General features: G+C 39.5%; 1 protein-coding gene across 2 annotated transcripts; it reads right to left on the minus strand.

The window, feature by feature from the left end:
• Positions 1-230: 230 nt before the first annotated feature.
• Positions 231-17,443, minus strand: LOC101171169 (potassium voltage-gated channel subfamily H member 4). 2 transcript variants are annotated; one of them, XM_020705144.1, is made up of 15 exons: positions 16,168-17,443; positions 11,457-11,690; positions 11,226-11,357; positions 10,990-11,114; positions 10,635-10,887; positions 9,250-9,407; positions 6,100-6,307; positions 5,558-5,752; positions 5,274-5,473; positions 4,229-4,478; positions 3,915-4,129; positions 2,978-3,309; positions 2,695-2,771; positions 2,460-2,536; positions 231-1,729 (listed from the first exon to the last, which is right to left on the minus strand). In XM_020705144.1, the coding sequence occupies exons 1-15, from the start codon at positions 16,241-16,243 to the stop codon at positions 869-871; spliced, it is 3,393 nt and encodes a 1,130-aa protein (XP_020560803.1). In that variant the 5' UTR covers positions 16,244-17,443; the 3' UTR covers positions 231-868. The 2 variants fall into 2 exon arrangements, with proteins under 2 accessions (XP_020560803.1, XP_020560802.1); XM_020705143.1 differs by lacking the exon at positions 16,168-17,443 and having other exon boundaries at positions 11,457-13,318.
• Positions 17,444-17,933: the final 490 nt, after the last annotated feature.

Raw genomic sequence — 17,933 nt, forward strand, 5'->3', positions numbered from 1 at the left:
GTTTTATTTTACTATTACCTGAAAACAACCAAATCCATCACAGCAGACAACACACATGCGATGGCAGCAAAGCATGATCAGTCCAATGCGTGGAAACGCTTTGAATTTTGCAAAGACCTGTGACCATACAGTGTGGTAGAATGTTCTAATAATGTTCTGTGTATTATTTTGATGTGGGAAAACAACAGTTTATGAAACTTAAATGGGAATGGATTTGCCATTAATTCTTGTTTACTTCTTTGTTTGTACACATATTTAATTTACGCGTGTTTATCTTCCAAGAAATACAAGGAATCTGGAAAACTTCACCTGCACTGTTCAGTACCCACGGCATTTATCACACTGGCTGAATTTTAGGCTAAAGATGTCAATGAATCGGATGAACCAATACTGACTATGAATCAGATTGGTAACCACAATTTATGATATGAATCAAATTGTTGTTAAAAAGAATCGCTACACCTCAGATTCAGATGGATCCAATTGCAGACAAATAAATCCATGTGCATCTTCCATTTCCTCATCCGAGCTGGTATCTGGGTTTAAACTCTGGCTGGATAGCTCCAATATTGCTTACCATTTTTGTTGCTCCGCTAATGTTAAATTGGGGGTGTGAGGGGGCGTAGGCTATAGTGGGAGAGAGTGTAAACAAAAAGATAATGGGAAATGAGCACAGACTCCTAATTGGCGAGAAGGGTTGCCATAGAAACTCAGATGGACTCGGACCAATCACTGCTTACTTACAACGTCTTACAAAGTAAACCATTTTCTATGGGTGACGGCACACTCAGCCCAGTTCTCATATACAGTCAGTGGCTTCAACAGATCTGATCATTGAATACATAAGCCAAACCAAATACTGATGTGATCATGAAGCCAGTTCAGTACTGTCATGTCCAAGACTGTCTATATCATCTTGATACAGTGAACTTCTGCTCCCTTTGTTCAACGTCTGCTCCAGCAGAGAACACTGATGATCCTGTTTGATGTGGACAGGGCTGGATCCTACCGGGTCATTTTGTCTGGGGCCATGACTACAATTCGGTTGACCCTGCCACACTGGACTGTGGACTCTTGAAGATGCCAGAGAGCTAAAGGATGTGGAACACTGAGCAGAACTGATGGGGGGATTTATAGGTGACTGGGATGTCAGCAGTTTTTGTGAGACGCTTGGGTTGCTTTGGAGTCTGAATGATGGCTGAGAGTGTCCACAGTTTATAGTAGAACATAGGGGGTGAGAGCTGTGCTTTGTGAGAATGGGTGAGTTGTAGATGACCTGTGGGGTCTGACCAATTACTGGGTAACTAGTGAAGGCTGAACTGATGCTTAACAGTGATGAATCTCCCTGGGCATGACGGTGGATCATGTAAGGGGAGCTTGGGATTGCTCTCAGTGTGTGAACCGAGCCACATTGGTCCTTGTGTCTGTGAGCCGTGGTTCCTTCTCTGTTGGAGCAACAAGGGTGCAAACAGGTTGAAACAGGTTCATGCAGCAGTGAGTGGCTTCTCGCTGGGGAAAGAAATCCACCGCAGCTACATGGATTCCTATCCAAGTGGCTTATCGTTTCATGGTGAAGGTGCCGTTCAGAGGAAGAGGCAGAGCCCTGCCAGCTGCTGGTACTTGTCCCACCACAAGAGCTGTTGGGATTTGGCATATGACAGTGCAGGAATTGCATTAGATCATGAAGCTCCTTAGCCAGGTTGGACACTTCATCATTCAAGTTGTTCACCTAAAACAAAAACAAAAGAAACTTGTTATTTTGAGCTTTAGAAGCAAACAACTTTGCAGATGGTGAAATTGATTCTTTTATATTTAGCAGAAGAACCACTGGATTTGTGACTTCTAAAAGCAGTATTTTCAGTGAACTGTCAAGTCAAACAGACATTTGAAATGTCAGGCAGAAAGATCCCCCCATTCATTTGTCTGCTTGAGGAAAAAGCAAGTTGCATGATACTGCCAGAAGGTTGCAGTGCAGGATAAGTGATGCATGAACACTGCAGCTCAGATAAAAGGAAAGGTATTCCACCAGGATCAAGAGACAAAGATTTTTCATTCTTCTAGGTGCAAAAACAAAAAAATTAAATAATTGTAATTTTAATGTCACTGGAGTTACATTTTCAATTTATAAACAGCTAAGGCCACGACTAAGGTTGTGTTAACAAAATGTATTTTTTTTATTAATCTGATCTTTCATCTTCCATAAATTAAAGATGAGCTAATATTTTACTATGTTACAGTAAAACTTCACAAAGGAAGTTACAAATATTTCAGTACTCATGAAAACATCAGAGAGAAACATTAGAAGCCAAGCTGCAATTAAAACTGAAGGAAACTCGTTACTTGGCGAATGTTCAGGAGATAAAATCACTCACTTTATTCAGGTGTTAATGGTGTACAAGGAATTGCATTCAGTTCATCTGCACAACCCAGAAGTCCTGCGAATTTTAATACAATTTTACCTCTTTGTTCAATTTTCCAATGTTCTGTCTCACTTCTTCGGTCTCCAAAATCAGGTTAGCACTTATCTGCAGCTGGTCTGAACAATGACAAAAGAAAATAGAACAGAATGCCTTTTAAATTGGACATTTTCCTTTGTCTCACAACTTGTTACGTAATTTGGCTTTTACATATTTATTTTAAGCTGTCTGTATCAAATGAATATTTCACCCAGCATGCATCTTGAGCTCTTTTTACCTGCCACTTTGATTTTTGTTTCACTCTGCTCATTAAATTGAAAGGTGCGGCCATTGTCTTCGATTCCATCCACAACCCTGAGTGCAAACACAAAAGCACGTTACATAATCTTAAACATTAACAATTGTTTCTTTGTTGTGCAACTAAATGTGAATTTCTGTAAATTGAAAAATGTGCAATAAAGTTTATTGAAAAAATAATTAAATATATAAATAATCTTAAACATTTGCAGATAACACTTTGTTTAAAAAAAAAACAATTAGATTTTTATTCTTTTTATTACCTGGGGCTCAAGTTCAAAGGGCTTACACATGGCAGCGACGGAATAAGCAATTTAGCAGGTCGATGGTTGAGGCCAAGCAAAGGAGAACGTGGGAGTTCATCATGGAGAAAAGGCTGAGGAGAGGGGCCTCTGCTTCCCTGAGCAGGGGATCGACACAAGCTGAGAGCTCTGATGTGCTGAAGCTCCTCTCCGGTGGTGCCCAAGCTCGGCTGGTGGACAGGGCTGCAGAGACCTTGCAGAAGAGGAACTCTGCTCTCCTGTGAATATCTCTTGTTGTCTTGTTCTGCTCCTGCTGCCTCAATGATATATGGGAGTTTGTGATCCACACCACACTGGGAAAAAACATGGACGTTTATCGGAAACTGGTTGCAAATTTCCTAAAGTCTAATTTCTCATAGATTTTTAAAAAGATATATAATTTGAATAAAGCGTTTAACAGCATATTACTTAAAAATGTTGAACATGCCTCACATGCTGTAAAGTGCCACAGATGTACAAAGAAGTAAAGTTATTTGAGAAAAAAAGTATTTTATTAACCAAAATGTAATCAAGAAGGTCATTGAGTGCCAAATAAATGTTATACCATTCATGATTTTCCTTAATGTCTTATTTATTTAACTTGCACATTTATGTTAATTTTTTAAGTGAAATTCAGTATTTTTATTATTATTGCTTTTTATAGCTTTCTTTAAGCACAGACCAATGTTTATAGGCAGATAACAGATTGTTATAAGCTGCATTTTTTTAGATTTAAGTTAAAAAAGTTGCATCCAATTTTGTACACAAATTGTAGACATAAAAGTACAACTCCTGGATCAAATTAAATTGTTCAAGTACTCCAATTTAAGAGGTCCATGTGGGAACTGTGAAATTAATTTTTCTTCTCCTATTTTAATGAAATATGAAAATGTGAAAGCATTGATAAGTGGTGTCTTACGTTGGCTTCACTGCCCTCTCTTAGGTTGTAGGTCAGGTTGAAGTGAATGTCAAAGCTAAACCGGCTGCTGTACTCTGGGTACAGCCCTAGGACCTCCTTTAAAGCCTTCACACTGATGTATTGCAAGTCGCAGTAGGTCAGCGCCTTCACGTCGGCGTTTGTTTTGATCACCTGCTCATGCACTGGTAAGTCGGACCCTATAAGGTCACCTTTGCCTGCAGGAAAGTCAAACAGAACAAGGACTTACTTTAAGGCGCAGTAGATTATTTGCTGAAGTGCAGGGTGTCAATTATTCACACACTGTGCAAACTTACCCAGGATGGCCAGGACCATGCCATCTTTCAGGACCTCCAAGGAACCGGAACAAACAAAATAATTAGCATGTAGAGCATCTCCTTGGCGGATAAGGTATTCCCCTGGTGCACAGAAAGAAGTCTTGATGTGCAGGGAGAGGGAACGCAGACACCCTCTGCTGGCTCTCTCGAACATAGGCAGCTGCAGGATGTCCTTGTTCAGATGCATGGCAATGTCAGCTCGCAGCTCATCTGGGAATTCACGAAGCAGCTGAGTGGAAAAAAAAGGCATTTGCTTTTATCATTTGTTTGGAGAAAAATACAACAAATCCAAAACTGGGTGGTGCAATTCGGTAGTAGCTTCCTGTTTTGCTGCTTCAGTTGGTGTGTTGTGAGTGGGACGCTCACTGCCAGCAGAGGTCTCACTTCACACTTAACACTTAAAAATAGTCTCTTACAGAGGTGATGATGGTCAGAGTGGAACTGAAAAAGAACTTTCCTTTTTGTTTTGTTGCTTTCTAATCCGAAAACACAGCATTTTCTCTTCTATAAAACACATACTTTAATTAAGAGTGTGACATGTTGCTTTGGCACAAACCTGAAAAAATATGTTTGACCACTATTACAAGAAACAGAATGGTTCAAATGAACAGTCAAAGGTTGCTGTGCTCACACACACAGCATCTCTTACTTTCAGCAGCGAATTAATTAGCTATAATGGTAAAAGTGAGGGTGTTAATTGGTATTCTTTCTATTTCTGCTTGTACCCTTGTAATTATAGGGAACTCCTCCAAGACGGGCTCTGACATTGTCAGGGAAAATGCGTTTGTGAGAAAATGGCATACGCTTAAGGAAATGGAATAAGACTCGAGAGAATTTGAATTGTCCCACATTCAAAAGGTCCCAAATCGGAAAGCACTCACGCAGAATGGGTTTCTTTTGAGGCTCCCTTGCAGCCCACAACACTTCATCTGCTCTTCAGTTGCATTTTTTAATGTATGCACAAGCTCAGTTGTGTTGTTTAATCTTTGAATGAAAGTAGATGTCTTTTTTTTGTTTTACCCACCTCATTGGCATTGATGCCATTGTTGACTGACCAGGTGGCCTGAAAGTTCTCCAGCATCCTCTGTTTAAGCTGCTGCGGCAGCCGGTGCACACGGATGAAGTCCTTGAGATCCTTCATGCGTGTGTGGTAGAGCGAACGGCGTGAATACATGCGTTGGATGATGGCAGTGACATTCCCAAAGACCACTGCATGCATCAGAGCTGGAAGCGTCAGAGGGGAGAAAACTGACATCACCTCAGGTCTTTTTCTGTCCGATTTATTTCGTCCAGCAAATTCAACCGTACCTCCAATGAGCATAATGCACACGGAGAAGATTTTCTCTGCATCTGTGTTGGCGCACACATTACCAAAACCAACACTGGTAAGACTGCTGAGGGTGAAGTAGAGAGAAGCGATGTAGGCGCTGGGCATGGAGGGGCCCCCCACTGTGCTGTTGACGTAAGGAGTCTCCAAACGCTTTCCCAGCTCCTGCAGCCAGCCTGACAGATGAGGTTAGGATGATAGCTATTACAGGTAATTGTGTGCTCCTGTTATAAATATTTAGATTTTTTGCTTTATTAGAAGTCAGTTTCTGCGGAAGAAGCAACTGAAATTACAACAGATGTTCTCAGATAATCAGACATTGATACGACACAATTACTCTGTGATGTAGACTTCCTTAGGACCAAGAAGCACAACTAAAGATCAAAATACTGTAATGCATTCATGGATTTAGGCATGACCGGAGATGTTCCATCAAAAAACTGTCACAGCAAGCCCAAGCAATTAGAGAGAGGTCTTTGTGATTTGGAGCAGAAGCTGTAAGACACACATTTGCTGCTCTCACCTATGTCCCAGGTAATGGGGTCACTGCTTTCGATTTCCTTTCGCCCAATGACGTACCAGATGCAAGCCATCCAGTGAGCGAGCAGGGCAAACACAGACATGAGCAGGGTGAGGACCACGGCGCTGTACTGAGAATACCGATCCAGTTTCTGCAGCAGGCGCAGCAAACGCAGCAGACGGACCGTCTTCAGCAAATGCACCAGAGACGTCTGGACAAAGAAACAAAGGACGCTAAAATGAAACAACAGTGAAATAAAATATATTTTTAAGTAGTTTTAATTCCTCTTTGCTCAACACATTTCCAAGCTTTCCTTAAAAATAAGCACAGTCGTAAGTTTTTTTCTCTTTAATAGCTAGGATCTTAAATCAAGGAAATTTTAATCAAAATAAGTCCAAGTATTTTTACTCCAGAAAAAGCTGATTTTGAGCTAAAAAATTAAAATTTCACTGAAATTTTTTTGGGTTATTGTTAATGGGTTAATGTTATTTCAAAGTTCAGTTAATGGTGAAAGTTATAAATTCATTGTCATTATTTTGGAAACAAAAATTTAGATTTATGCTCTGAGAATAAATGCTAGTTTTAGATTTTTTTATGAGGTATTTTTAAGATGGGCTATCTTGTACTAAGCTCACATTCTGATTTTATTCACATTTTGTTTTAAACTGAATCATTTCAATTTATGAAATTAGTTTTCTGTCACAGTAATCAAAATAAACTCATTCAGTTCCATAAAAAAACAAAAAACAAAAACACAAACTTTTTGATAAGAACTAGTACTTATGACTGGGCTGTATAACATTCACGTTGAAGTGATTTTATCTAACAGTTAGTTTTTCGGCCCATTTTTTCCCTTTTTGAATGTCAGATGAAACTCCTTGTTTCTACATGTTAATCTTATCTTATTATCAGATCTTTTGTTAAGTAAAAACAGCTGCTTGATCAGATATTCATTCATTCATTTTCTTAACCGTTTTATCCCTTTCGGGGTCACGGGGCTGCCGGAGCCTATCCTGGCCACTTGTGGGCGAAGGCAGGGGGGACACCCTGAACAAGTCGCCAGTTTGTTGCAGGGTAGAATGTCCTCACTCACACACACACCCATTCACTCCCGCACTCACACCTATGGTCAATTTAGAGTTGCCAATTAACCTATGAAGCATGTTTTTGGATGGTGGGAGGAAGCTGGAGACCCCGGAGAGAACCCACGCATGCACGGGGAGAACATTCAATTTTCAATTCAATTTTATTTGTATAGCCCAAAATCACGACAACAGTCGTCTCGATGGGCTTCGAAGTAAAACATGAAATCAAAAGGATCACGAATACAAAGAGTTCAATAGAAAAATACTAAAATGAACTAACAAACTGACTAAGCTATACTGGCATCCCTGCCCTTAGACCCCCCTTCGCGGTAAGGAAAAACTCCCAAAAAAACCGGATTCCGGAAAAAACGAAGAAACCTCAGGGGTGCCCACATGAAGGAGGGATCCTCCCCCAGGACGGACAGGCGATTTACCAGAAATCTTAGAGAAGAATTAACTTATCTAAATCTACAACTACATATATAAAAGTCCAGCAGACGAGCTTCATCCAGCCGTGGTTGTGGGGACAGTCAAAGGCGCGAGTCGAGCCGGAGACAGGAACCACAGCCAGGTGTAGGAGCAGGAGCAGAGACGAGGTACTCGGTCAGGTACAGAGCAGAGACGAGCCAGAGATGAGCCAGAGGCAGGATCCACAGCCAGGTGTAGGAGCAGGAGCAAAGGCGAGGTAAACGGTCAGGAACTGGAGCACGGATGAGCCAACTGGAGTCTGGAAGCACTCCCACTCCCCAGGAGGGGAGAGGAAAAGAGGGACAATACATGAATCGCACTGCACCAAACAGAGGCATGGAGAACTAAATGATAAATTATGATCAAGAATAGAGGAGAGGAAGGGTAGAAGTAAAAAAGGAAAGAGGACAGAACCCCAGTGCACCATAGTTACCCCAGCTTCAACTTCTAGCAGCCTTTTAAAAGAAATAGTTATTATTAAGTTTAATTTAAACAAACTAACATTAAGTTAAATAATCTCTGAATACTAGCTAGTCTGACAATAAGCCTGTCCAAAGAGGAATGTTTTCAGTCTAGCTTTGAATGTAGAAACTGAGTCGGCCTCTCTTACATGAGCTGGGAGTTTATTCCATAAGACAGGGGCTTGGTGGCCAAACGCTCTACCTCCAACCGTACTTTTACTAATTCTAGGAACCACAAGCAGTCCTGCATTTTGCGAGCGAAGTGTTCTGATTGGTTGGTAAGGGACTATGAGGTCCTTAATATAGGACGGGGCCATTCCATGTAAGGCCTTATAGGTTAACAGGAGGATCTTGAACTTAATTCTAGAATCAACTGGGAGCCAATGGAGCGAAACTAACACAGGAGTGATGTGATCTCTTCTGCTGGTTCCAGCTAACAATCTAGCAGCTGCGTTCTGAACAAGCTGGAGACTTCTTAAGGAACTCTTAGGACACGCTGCTAACAAGGAGTTACAGTAATCCAGCCTCGACGTAACAAATGCATGGATGAGTTTTTCAGCATCACTCTTAGAAAGTATATTTCTGATCTTAGCAATATTTCGCAGGTGAAAAACATGCAAACTCCACACAGAAAGGTCCCCCACTGATGTTCTGTTTTTCATGTCCCCCAGCCGGGACTTGAACCGGGGGCCTTCTTGCTGTGAGGCAAGAGCGCTAACCACTGGGCCACCGTGCAGCCCGCTTGATAGTAGTAAATTATAAAATTATCTTGATCAGATAATTTTATAATTTACTACTATTTTATTATTACAATTTTACTATTTTTAGACTAACTCTTTTTGCAGTGTAGAAATTATCAGAGTATTTTTTTGTCATTTTTAGTCTAAATTATGTCAGATTTAGGTATTTTTTGTTGAAACACAAGCCAAACATTTTGTATTGCCTGTTTTTTCTCTCAGAACCACAGACAAAAACATGAGAATTTCTTGTGTTGGAACAAACAGAACTGCTTATACATGTGGGTGTCTTAATCATCCTCCGTCTTTACACTGAGGAGAAGCTCTGCAAGATTAGTCACTGCTGCTGCAGTTCAATCATTTAAAGATGTCCAAAAATGTACCGGTAATCATATACTTAACCACTGTGATGTTGAACGCATAGAGAAGGTCAAAGGGCAGCGCTGCAATCAGATCCACGAAGAACCAGGTGGTGCAGTAATGTATGCAGATGGAGCGGCCGTCATACACAACTTGCCCTGACTGACTCACATAGGTGGTGCGGAAATTCAGAAAGATATCTGCAAGAGAAGCATGCAACAGTTGAAAAAGATGGGTTAATGCCAGACAAAAGGGGAAAAGGAGTGACCTGCTTTGAAAACAACTCATTGTCACTGAAGGGAAACGGGGTGTGACAGACGGCGAGTTATTTCTGTAACCCTGTCTGCTCAGAGACAAACTTGTAAAACCAAAGTTGTGTCGCAGATGTGGTTTGACACCTTTGCTGAGTGAAAAAATGGAGACGAAGTGTGAGCAAACTCATTATAATTCATAACCTGGGGCATCAAAGACACCCAGGGTGCGTGAGGAATGGTGGGGTGCAGTCATGTGTTACCCATTGTCAGGGAAAACGGATATAAGTTATGGGATGTACAGTTTCTTGATTTCAATAATATGAAATTGAGATCATATCCAACATGCATTTTACTTTGTAAAAGTCACTTTAAAGCTATAGAAACACAAGCATAGAGAAAAAACATTTGTGGAAGCTGTTGGTAAACAGTAAAGATGCTTTGGACACACCGGGTTTGTGAGGCTGTATACGCACATTCTTGAAAACAAATTAAGCCCACGGTGTTCAAACTGGAGAAGCGGCGAGAGGATTCATCTTCTTTTCTTTTTCTACTGTTTACTGGCGCATGTCTGCCACCTACAGCTTACTGCATGTTTTTTCTATCACAGCTCTGTTTCAACAAATAGGAAACACTTGGCGTCATATCATTCCGGCCAGGACTATTTATTTCTCTATGATTCATAGTTCAATGTGTCGATAAGATTGACTGACTTCTTGGGTTGTTTTTTCTCAGACACGGTTTGTGTTTTACACATACCTGACATGTTTCGGCGGAATCCCTTCCGCCTTCATCAGAGTCGTCATTAGGTGGTGGTGATGTGACGTCTTAAAAAACGCGAAACATGTCAGGTATGTGAAAAAACACAAACCGTGTCTGAGAAAAAATAACCAAAGAAGTCTATTAATTTCTCTTTCATGATCAAATTTTAAACAGTGTGACTTAGAAAATAAACTGGGTGGGCCACAAGCTCCCTGTTCCAAGCTCTTGGTAATGGGAAGGGGGGCCGGGGTTGCTTAGAGGTGAATTTCAAATGAACTACTGCCGCTCTGCAGAAACTATGTCCTAGAAAATGACACAAGTTTGTTCATTTTGGGTAAAAATAACATAAATCATAAATAGATGATTGGAGTGGGTCATTAGGTGAAAGCTTGACAAGGTCTGAATACATCATACCGAGCATGAAGAGCATCTCCACCGCTATATCACTGCCTAAAGTGCTTCGACTGACAAGTGAATGGTGGTCAGGGCCCTCATAATGGCTGACAAAGCAGACATTGAAAGGCACGGTGATGGCTACGTAGAAGGTCGCCAGCAGAATGAGCCAGTCCCACAAGGCCTTGAAGATGCTGTAATGCAGCAGAATGAAGCGCGACTTCTCCACAGCCGCCACTTTGTACTCAGGCAGGGAGGGTTTCTGGAACATACCCTGAACACAAACATTTAGCAGTTACATTTTTTTATAAAACCTAAAAAGATATATTGTGTTATTATGTTTCCTTATGATTTGGGGGAAAGAAGTTGCCCTCACATCTGTGAGTTTTCTTTTGCCTCTCTTTGTGAAAAAGTTGCTCAGGTGACGAAGAATGGTCCTCCCTCTTTCTTGAACGTAGGTGAAGTCTGATGGGTTGCCCCGACTGCTTTCATTAGCAGAATCTGCAAAAAGCAAACAATCTTATTAAAGTCAAATAGACATCACCTTATGAAATGGGTGACAAACGAAAAACGCTTGGGACTGTGAAGGCTGAGGATAGGCGTGCAGCTCACCATCTCCCGGGGTGTAGCAGTGGCTCCTCCCATGGGATTCACTGACATCTTTGAAGGATAACAGGAACAGCACAACCTCACTCTTCTCATTTTTAATTGGGACAACATCCAGAAAGCACCAAAACTGATTTCCTGAGAGAGTCAACGTAGAAACGGGAATGATGGACCTGTCTGTCATAAGAATTTCTTAACATTTCACACTTATATTGTAAAATTTTGGATAGTTCTCACCATTTTTCTGATAAAAGCAGATTTCTCCCTGAAACTCCTGCTGGCCCTCCAGAGCTTTGTGGACCTGCTGCAGCACGCTGTCACTGGTCTCAGCCCCGTGAAGAAAGCCACAGGTACAGGATTTCTGCATCACCTCAGTCCGAGCAAAGCCAGTCAGCTCGCAAAACCCATCTGAGCAGTAGACAATGGGGTAGCCATGGCGACTGAGAGCGTTTCCCAGAAGAAAGTTACAATCTGTGAGCAAAAGCATAAGGAGACCAGCAGAGCAGGTGTGAGCTGCAGAAAAACAGACCTGAATGAACGCCAGAAAATAATTGGTGTGACAAGAAAATCTTCTTGTTCTCTTAGCTTCTCCACCGGTCTCACTTGAAAATTTGGGATCTTTTTTGTGGGTTGATGTTTGTATCCATGACACACTGTGAGTCAGACTCTGAGGTTGCTTTCTGTGTGTTTTCACTTCAAAGATTATCATCTGGAATAATCAAATAGCTCAGAGGGAGAGGAGGCATTGGTTCATTAGTATTCAAGCACGTTTTCGTTCTGCTTCTGGGTCTTTAATGAAATAAAGTCTGCTTCTTTAAAGATTTTACAGTGTTTTCAATTTTTTTACTTTAAGTCAGACTGCTTTAATTTGCCTTTACTCACACATTTTTTGTGTTTTAAAGTGTGTCAAAAAACAGAATGAAAGCCTTAAATGGTGAAAGTAAAGCAGACTGCACAAGATATTTAAAGTAACACTAACTTTTGAAATGGCAAAGTTAACAAAAAAGGGATATCAGCCCCTTCTGGGAACTTAGGATTGTATCGTGTCCATCTGAACCTTCAAATCTTCTCAGTTGGAAATTACAAAACTATATTCTTGATTCTAACACAGCAACTCCCCTAGTTTCTTTGTAAATCCTCTCGGCAACGTAAAAAAATCATTAAACCTTTAGAAAAAGCAGTCTAATTTTTTTAGTAAGTATTTACTGGTATTATGAACTCAATTTAAAGGCAGAACATGGAAGTTCTACCATTAAAATTCTAAATTTGCTGGACAAAGCTGAGTGCTACATTAGGATTCACCATGAACTAAACAGAAAAACACAAGTCAATAGAGTCAAGTGAGTGCAACCATTTCCTATTGCTGGCCCATGATAAAAGCTTACTACTGTGGGTAATGTCACTAGCAGGACCTCTGTGGTTATTCAGTTCTTTGTGAACTAAACTGGAGCAGTGTGCCCTTGGATCTATAAAATGAAAGAACATGACAGTCAGAAGTCTCTGCCATAATGGCACAAAATGTGCTTTCAGCTGTGAGCCTTCAATGTCTCTCTAAACACAAAGGTGTGTTTTTTCAACTGTGCTTCATTCTTTAGTGCCAGAATTTAATTGAAATACTTATTTGGTAGGACATGCAGCAAAGTTTTTTTGTTTTGTTTTGTTGATATTATATAGACAAGGGCACCCACGCACACGACATTCGCCTTGTTTTCCCTCTGCTGCGGGAAAAGCAAACAGATTACAGTCTACTTGAGAATTTTGCTGCAGCCGCTTCGTGTTGTGGCTGGATGTGACCAAAATGCATGTCCTGGTGAGACGCATAAAAAAGAGGAGATGTGTTCAGGTGCAGTTTAAATAAATAAAATAGGCGTGGGATTATATACATTTGTTTCTTCCTACTCACTTTGAAGCAATTAATAAAACTATATTTAAAAATCATTACTTTTTTTGATGCAATGTGTCATTTCTGTGTGCTCTGTCTATGCATTTTATTTATATTTACGATTAGGAGCAATTATATTGTTGCATCATTTTCCTGTATTTCTTTTCTAATTTAATAAGAAATTAAAATATTAACTAGATTTGATATATCTATGCCTTTTTATTGACATTTTCATTTGTTTTTATTGCTGAATTGCTTGAAAATTGCTTGAAATAAACAAAATCAATCAATTTTTAGAATACTGAAGCACGATTGGAGTCAGGATTCTACTTACTTAGATCACTGTTGAGTCATTTAATGCTTTGTTTTATTATTGAATACTTATGATTAATGTTGGCCTCACTGTGCCAACTACATTTTGTTTTGGGTGATTTCTTACAGAAATAAAATAGATAAGGAAATATTATGTTATTAAGTTTAGAAAAAAAAAGACACACATAAAACAAACATAAAATTGAAATATTCTGCATGACTTGAAACATGTTGCCATATTTAATTAACTTTAACTTACTAAGGAAATGTTGCAACTTTGTAATGATGCAACAGATTGACAGAGACATTTTCATGTAATCTCTGAATCGGTGGGCATGACATTTATGAAAGTGTCTTCGTAACATGGCCTAGGTTGCTGGATCCTGTTAAATTCCATAAAAATAGATCAGTTAGAGAGTTAGTCTGCTTTGCTCTGTTTTTTAGAAGATAATTCTGTTTCCAGATAAATGTGAGATGCAGCGTTGCCATATGTTTTTTCTCTGCAGAAATTGCCATGGCAACCAGAGTGTAAAAATATCTTCATTTAGCTTCTTAGAGACGGACTGCACACACATCAGGCTGAATGCATTCACACAAACTGCATGTTAATCGGAAACAACTGTGATGGTTAATGTTTATGGTACTAACATATTCAGAAATAACTATACAATGCACAACAAGCATTTTTAAATAAACTGTAGTTTCACATTTTTTTCAGGGTATTGGAAACAAATCTTAATCAATTCTCAGTTAAATTTGTGAGGGAAATTAGAAAACGAAAAGAAGTGTTCAGGTTCGACTCAACTTTGGTTTACTCTGCCGTTGTTTATTCCAAAGACTATCATCCATCCATCCATCCATCCATCCATCCATCCATCCATCCATCCATCCATCCATCCATCCATCCATCCATCCATCCATCCATCCATCCATCCATCCATCCATCCATCCATCCATCAATCCCTTTCAGGGTCACGGGGCTATCAGAGCCTAACCTGGCGACTATTGGCCAAAGGCGTGGTAGACCCTGGTCAGGTCTCCAGCCTGGCTCGTTTAGCTCATTTAGCATGAAAGGATGCAGACCCCTGCTTTAAATGTTATTAACTTGCTGATGTTCAGCAGCATTCCAGTGACTTTCTTCTGCTCAGTACTTATGAAAGCCATTTTTGGACTCTTATGTTCCACTAAACCATTAAAGTTCTGCTGCGTAAGGACAAAAAAACAGACCAACAATGGAGGGAAAACAACATGTGGACCAATGAATTTCTGAATGTTGCAACAAGCCACTCCATTCTCAAAAACCTGAGCCTGTACGACAAAGTGGTCTTCAAATATGAATAATTAAATTGATTTCCATGCTTTCAATCAGGCTGACAGACCAGGACCTAAACTGTCATTTGATAGGCTCCCACCCTCTGCATAATTTATTTTAATCAATCCTCCTTCTTTCATAACAGGGTCATGTGGATACTGTCTCCATTCCCTTTCAGTCTGTCTTTTTAAACTCCTCACACTAAACCCTTTTCACTCTCTATCATAAATTTTAAACTCCTTCTTAAACATCATCATGTTTTGGTCTTTCTGCAACACGCATTGAGAAAAGCTGTTATGATGTGTCTCAATGCGGTTTTACATGTGTGTATGTGAGGAAGAGTTTCTATGTGTGAGAGCAGGTATGAAAGAAGAAGCAAACAGAAGCATTATCGGAAAAAAGGTCCTCATTTATTTCCCATTAAAGACTCGTGAATCTGCAGCAATTTTCACAAGTGGAGCTAGATAACCTCTTTCATTTCATGCTCAATGTTTGAAGAACAAATGAGCAGATTTGTATGGTGAAATTGATGAAAAAAGCCTTCAAATAATAAAAATGAAATAAATCAAACTTTAGATAAATATTAATGACCTTTTTAAGAAACCTCTGACTTGATTAAAAGATGAACCAGGCACTAAAATTCTGAATTTTAAATGACAATAAAGTGATGCTGTTAAATCAATATTAAAATGTCCCAGTAGATGCAATTTAATCAAATTCTGTTGTTACTAAACACTTTTTTCAGACTTTTGTGATTTCAAAGAAGCATTACCTGAGTTATGTTGCTTCAAATCTGCAGTGCTACCAACACACTTTTCTCAGATTATAAATTAAACACAAACGTAAATATTTTCTTCTTTTTTTTACACAATTTTCTTCAATCCATCTGGTAACATGACGTGAAATCATGATGTTTCTGTTGCATTTTAACCCTTTCCCACCTGAATTCAGTTCCAATTATTCAAAAAACATTTTCACTCTGTTTATTCTGTTCAAAGTGATGCTGAGTATGTAGAATCCTGAATTAAATGTTGTAAATTAGTGACAAAAAGGCGCTTAGAGATGCTTTAATCTGTTATTTAAGATCAACGAATTCTGCAAACTCGGCTTAACCTAAGACATTTTTCCATATTAAGGGGCCCTGATTACTCTTGTCCTCAAAAACCACAAATAAAGGTGTGTTTGAAGCAGAAGGGGTATGAAGCATATTTGCAATAAAAGGCATCAGTGGGTTAAAACAAGAATCTACTGAGGAGGTCAAAATATCATCTGCTGGGGTGAAATCACTCAATAATTGCCTCCTTAGATGTACTATCTGTTGCTTATTTGAGCCACAAACCCGAGCTGCCCAAACACTTTTGGACTCAAAGCATGTAAAAATGCTGACGGAAAGAGTTGAATTCCGTCTAATGACAATCAATCCACACTCCGACAATACTTACGAGTTCCATCAAAATGGTTTGCGATGCTGTCCAGGAAGGTGTTTTGTGGAGCGAGGAGGCCCTTCATCACAGGCATCCTGAGCTTGATTTCCCAAAAAAGACTTTTAGTTTGTAAAAGTTCTTCCCCCCAAAAGCAACCAGGTGGAGAATTTTCTGGCGGCAGCTTTGTGTGGTCTCAGTTATCTTGGGACATTGAAAATGAAGCAGTGCAGGAAAAGTCAGATGCATTCCGCAGCATCTCTGTCAGCTCGTAGAGGCAGAAGTTTCCAGCTTCAGCTGTGCGCTCCTGACTGTTGCAGCAGCAAAGTCTCAACTGCTCCTCAGTCAGTGGAACTCCACTCACCATGGTTCCTGCCATCTCCCTGTCTCTCCCTCTCTTTTTATACAAAAGCCATCCTCCGTCAACACTGAAAATTCATCAGACTTCTCTCTCACACACACAGCCTAAGTCCTCCTACTTCTTATTCCCCAGAGAAGTTTTAAGAAATTACTTTTTTTTTTCTTTTATCAGCTCCTAAAGTCTGATTCTCTGCACCTCTGCATGTCATGAACTACCTTATTTGGAGGTATAATATGCTTCCTTCTGCTCAGGCACTCAAAGCAATCAATATTTCCTGAAGTTAGATGAGATTCAATATGCAGAGAGTAGAGAAGATTTGATAGTATTATGAGATGGAGCTGCAGTCTCTGCTGGTTGCTGTGGATACTCTGCAACACAAAAGCAAGTGTGAGACCTCTGTAGTCTGTGGAGAATTCATCCTCTCATGCGTTCACACGGACACATGGAAGGCAGACTTTGACAAGACAAATAAATGATTTATTTGCTGTCTGATTCTGGAAATGTATCATTTGGTTTTGACTGTCTGAGGTCAGTTTGAATCATCATTTGTTTGTATTGTTTGCAACAAAAGTATTGCCAACTCATAGTAAAGCATTTTAAACATATTGTGTAATGACTTTTATTTTTATTTTTTACTTTTCATCTTTTTGACATTTTCCATCACTTTTAAACTATTATCACAATTGAATTCCCCTTAAGTAGTTTTTCATTTATGTTCCTAAATTTGGGTAACGGTATTCCATATTAAAAGATTTCACAGAAGTCCGAGACAGGAGTGTTAAACCTGGTTTTAACAGCACTCACTGAAACATTGGCTGCCGTCAAAGGAGGCAATTATAACTTCAAAATGACTACGATAGCAGTTCTGTTATACGATAACATCAGTCCCTTTTAAAGTACCCTTCAATTAATATTTAACTGAGCTAAAATAGTAAAAAAAAAAAAAATAAGTATTTTTCAACAATTCTTTTTCAGCAACAAATGTTACAGAATGTATGGCAAAATTTGTGAGTAAAAAATTGATGATAAAAAAATTCATAGGTGTGTTCACCTTTACCTTCAGCACATTTTCACTTACCTCACAAATATATGGACACAAGTGTAAACCTGGTGTGGATAACAAGATGTTTAAATGACAGTATTCCATATGTTAAAGTTATTGTAAAGTATCATAAAAACCAATATCTTGTGAAATTGTCCAATTAAGGGGCCGGTTTGATACTGATATGAAGATATTTGTAATGTGTAAAACAAATTCATTTATTTTTTAATGCTCGCTATACATGACATCATTCATCTTTTCCTTCATATGGATCGGTCGCCCTGCCTCTTTTGCAGAAAATCAGCCCCATATCATAATGCTTCCACCCCCATGGTTCACATTGGGTGCAATTCAGGATTCTTTCTCCTCCACAGTAAGTGACAC

This window comes from Oryzias latipes, chromosome 8, assembly GCF_002234675.1.
Source record: "Oryzias latipes chromosome 8, ASM223467v1".
In the NCBI taxonomy this organism is placed as follows: Eukaryota; Metazoa; Chordata; class Actinopteri; order Beloniformes; family Adrianichthyidae; genus Oryzias; species Oryzias latipes.

Bases quoted from the DNA above. Each gene is read 5' to 3' on its own strand.
- LOC101171169 (XM_020705143.1), bottom strand. From the start codon at position 11,928: ATGATAATCTTTGAAGTGAAAACACACAGAAAGCAACCTCAGAGTCTG. The intron at 6,308-9,249 runs GTTAAGTATATG...TTCTTTGTCCAG, and splicing joins ATGCGTTCAACATCACAGTG to ACGTCTCTGGTGCATTTGCT. The intron at 5,753-6,099 runs GTGAGAGCAGCA...CTCATCTGTCAG, and splicing joins CCCCATTACCTGGGACATAG to GCTGGCTGCAGGAGCTGGGA.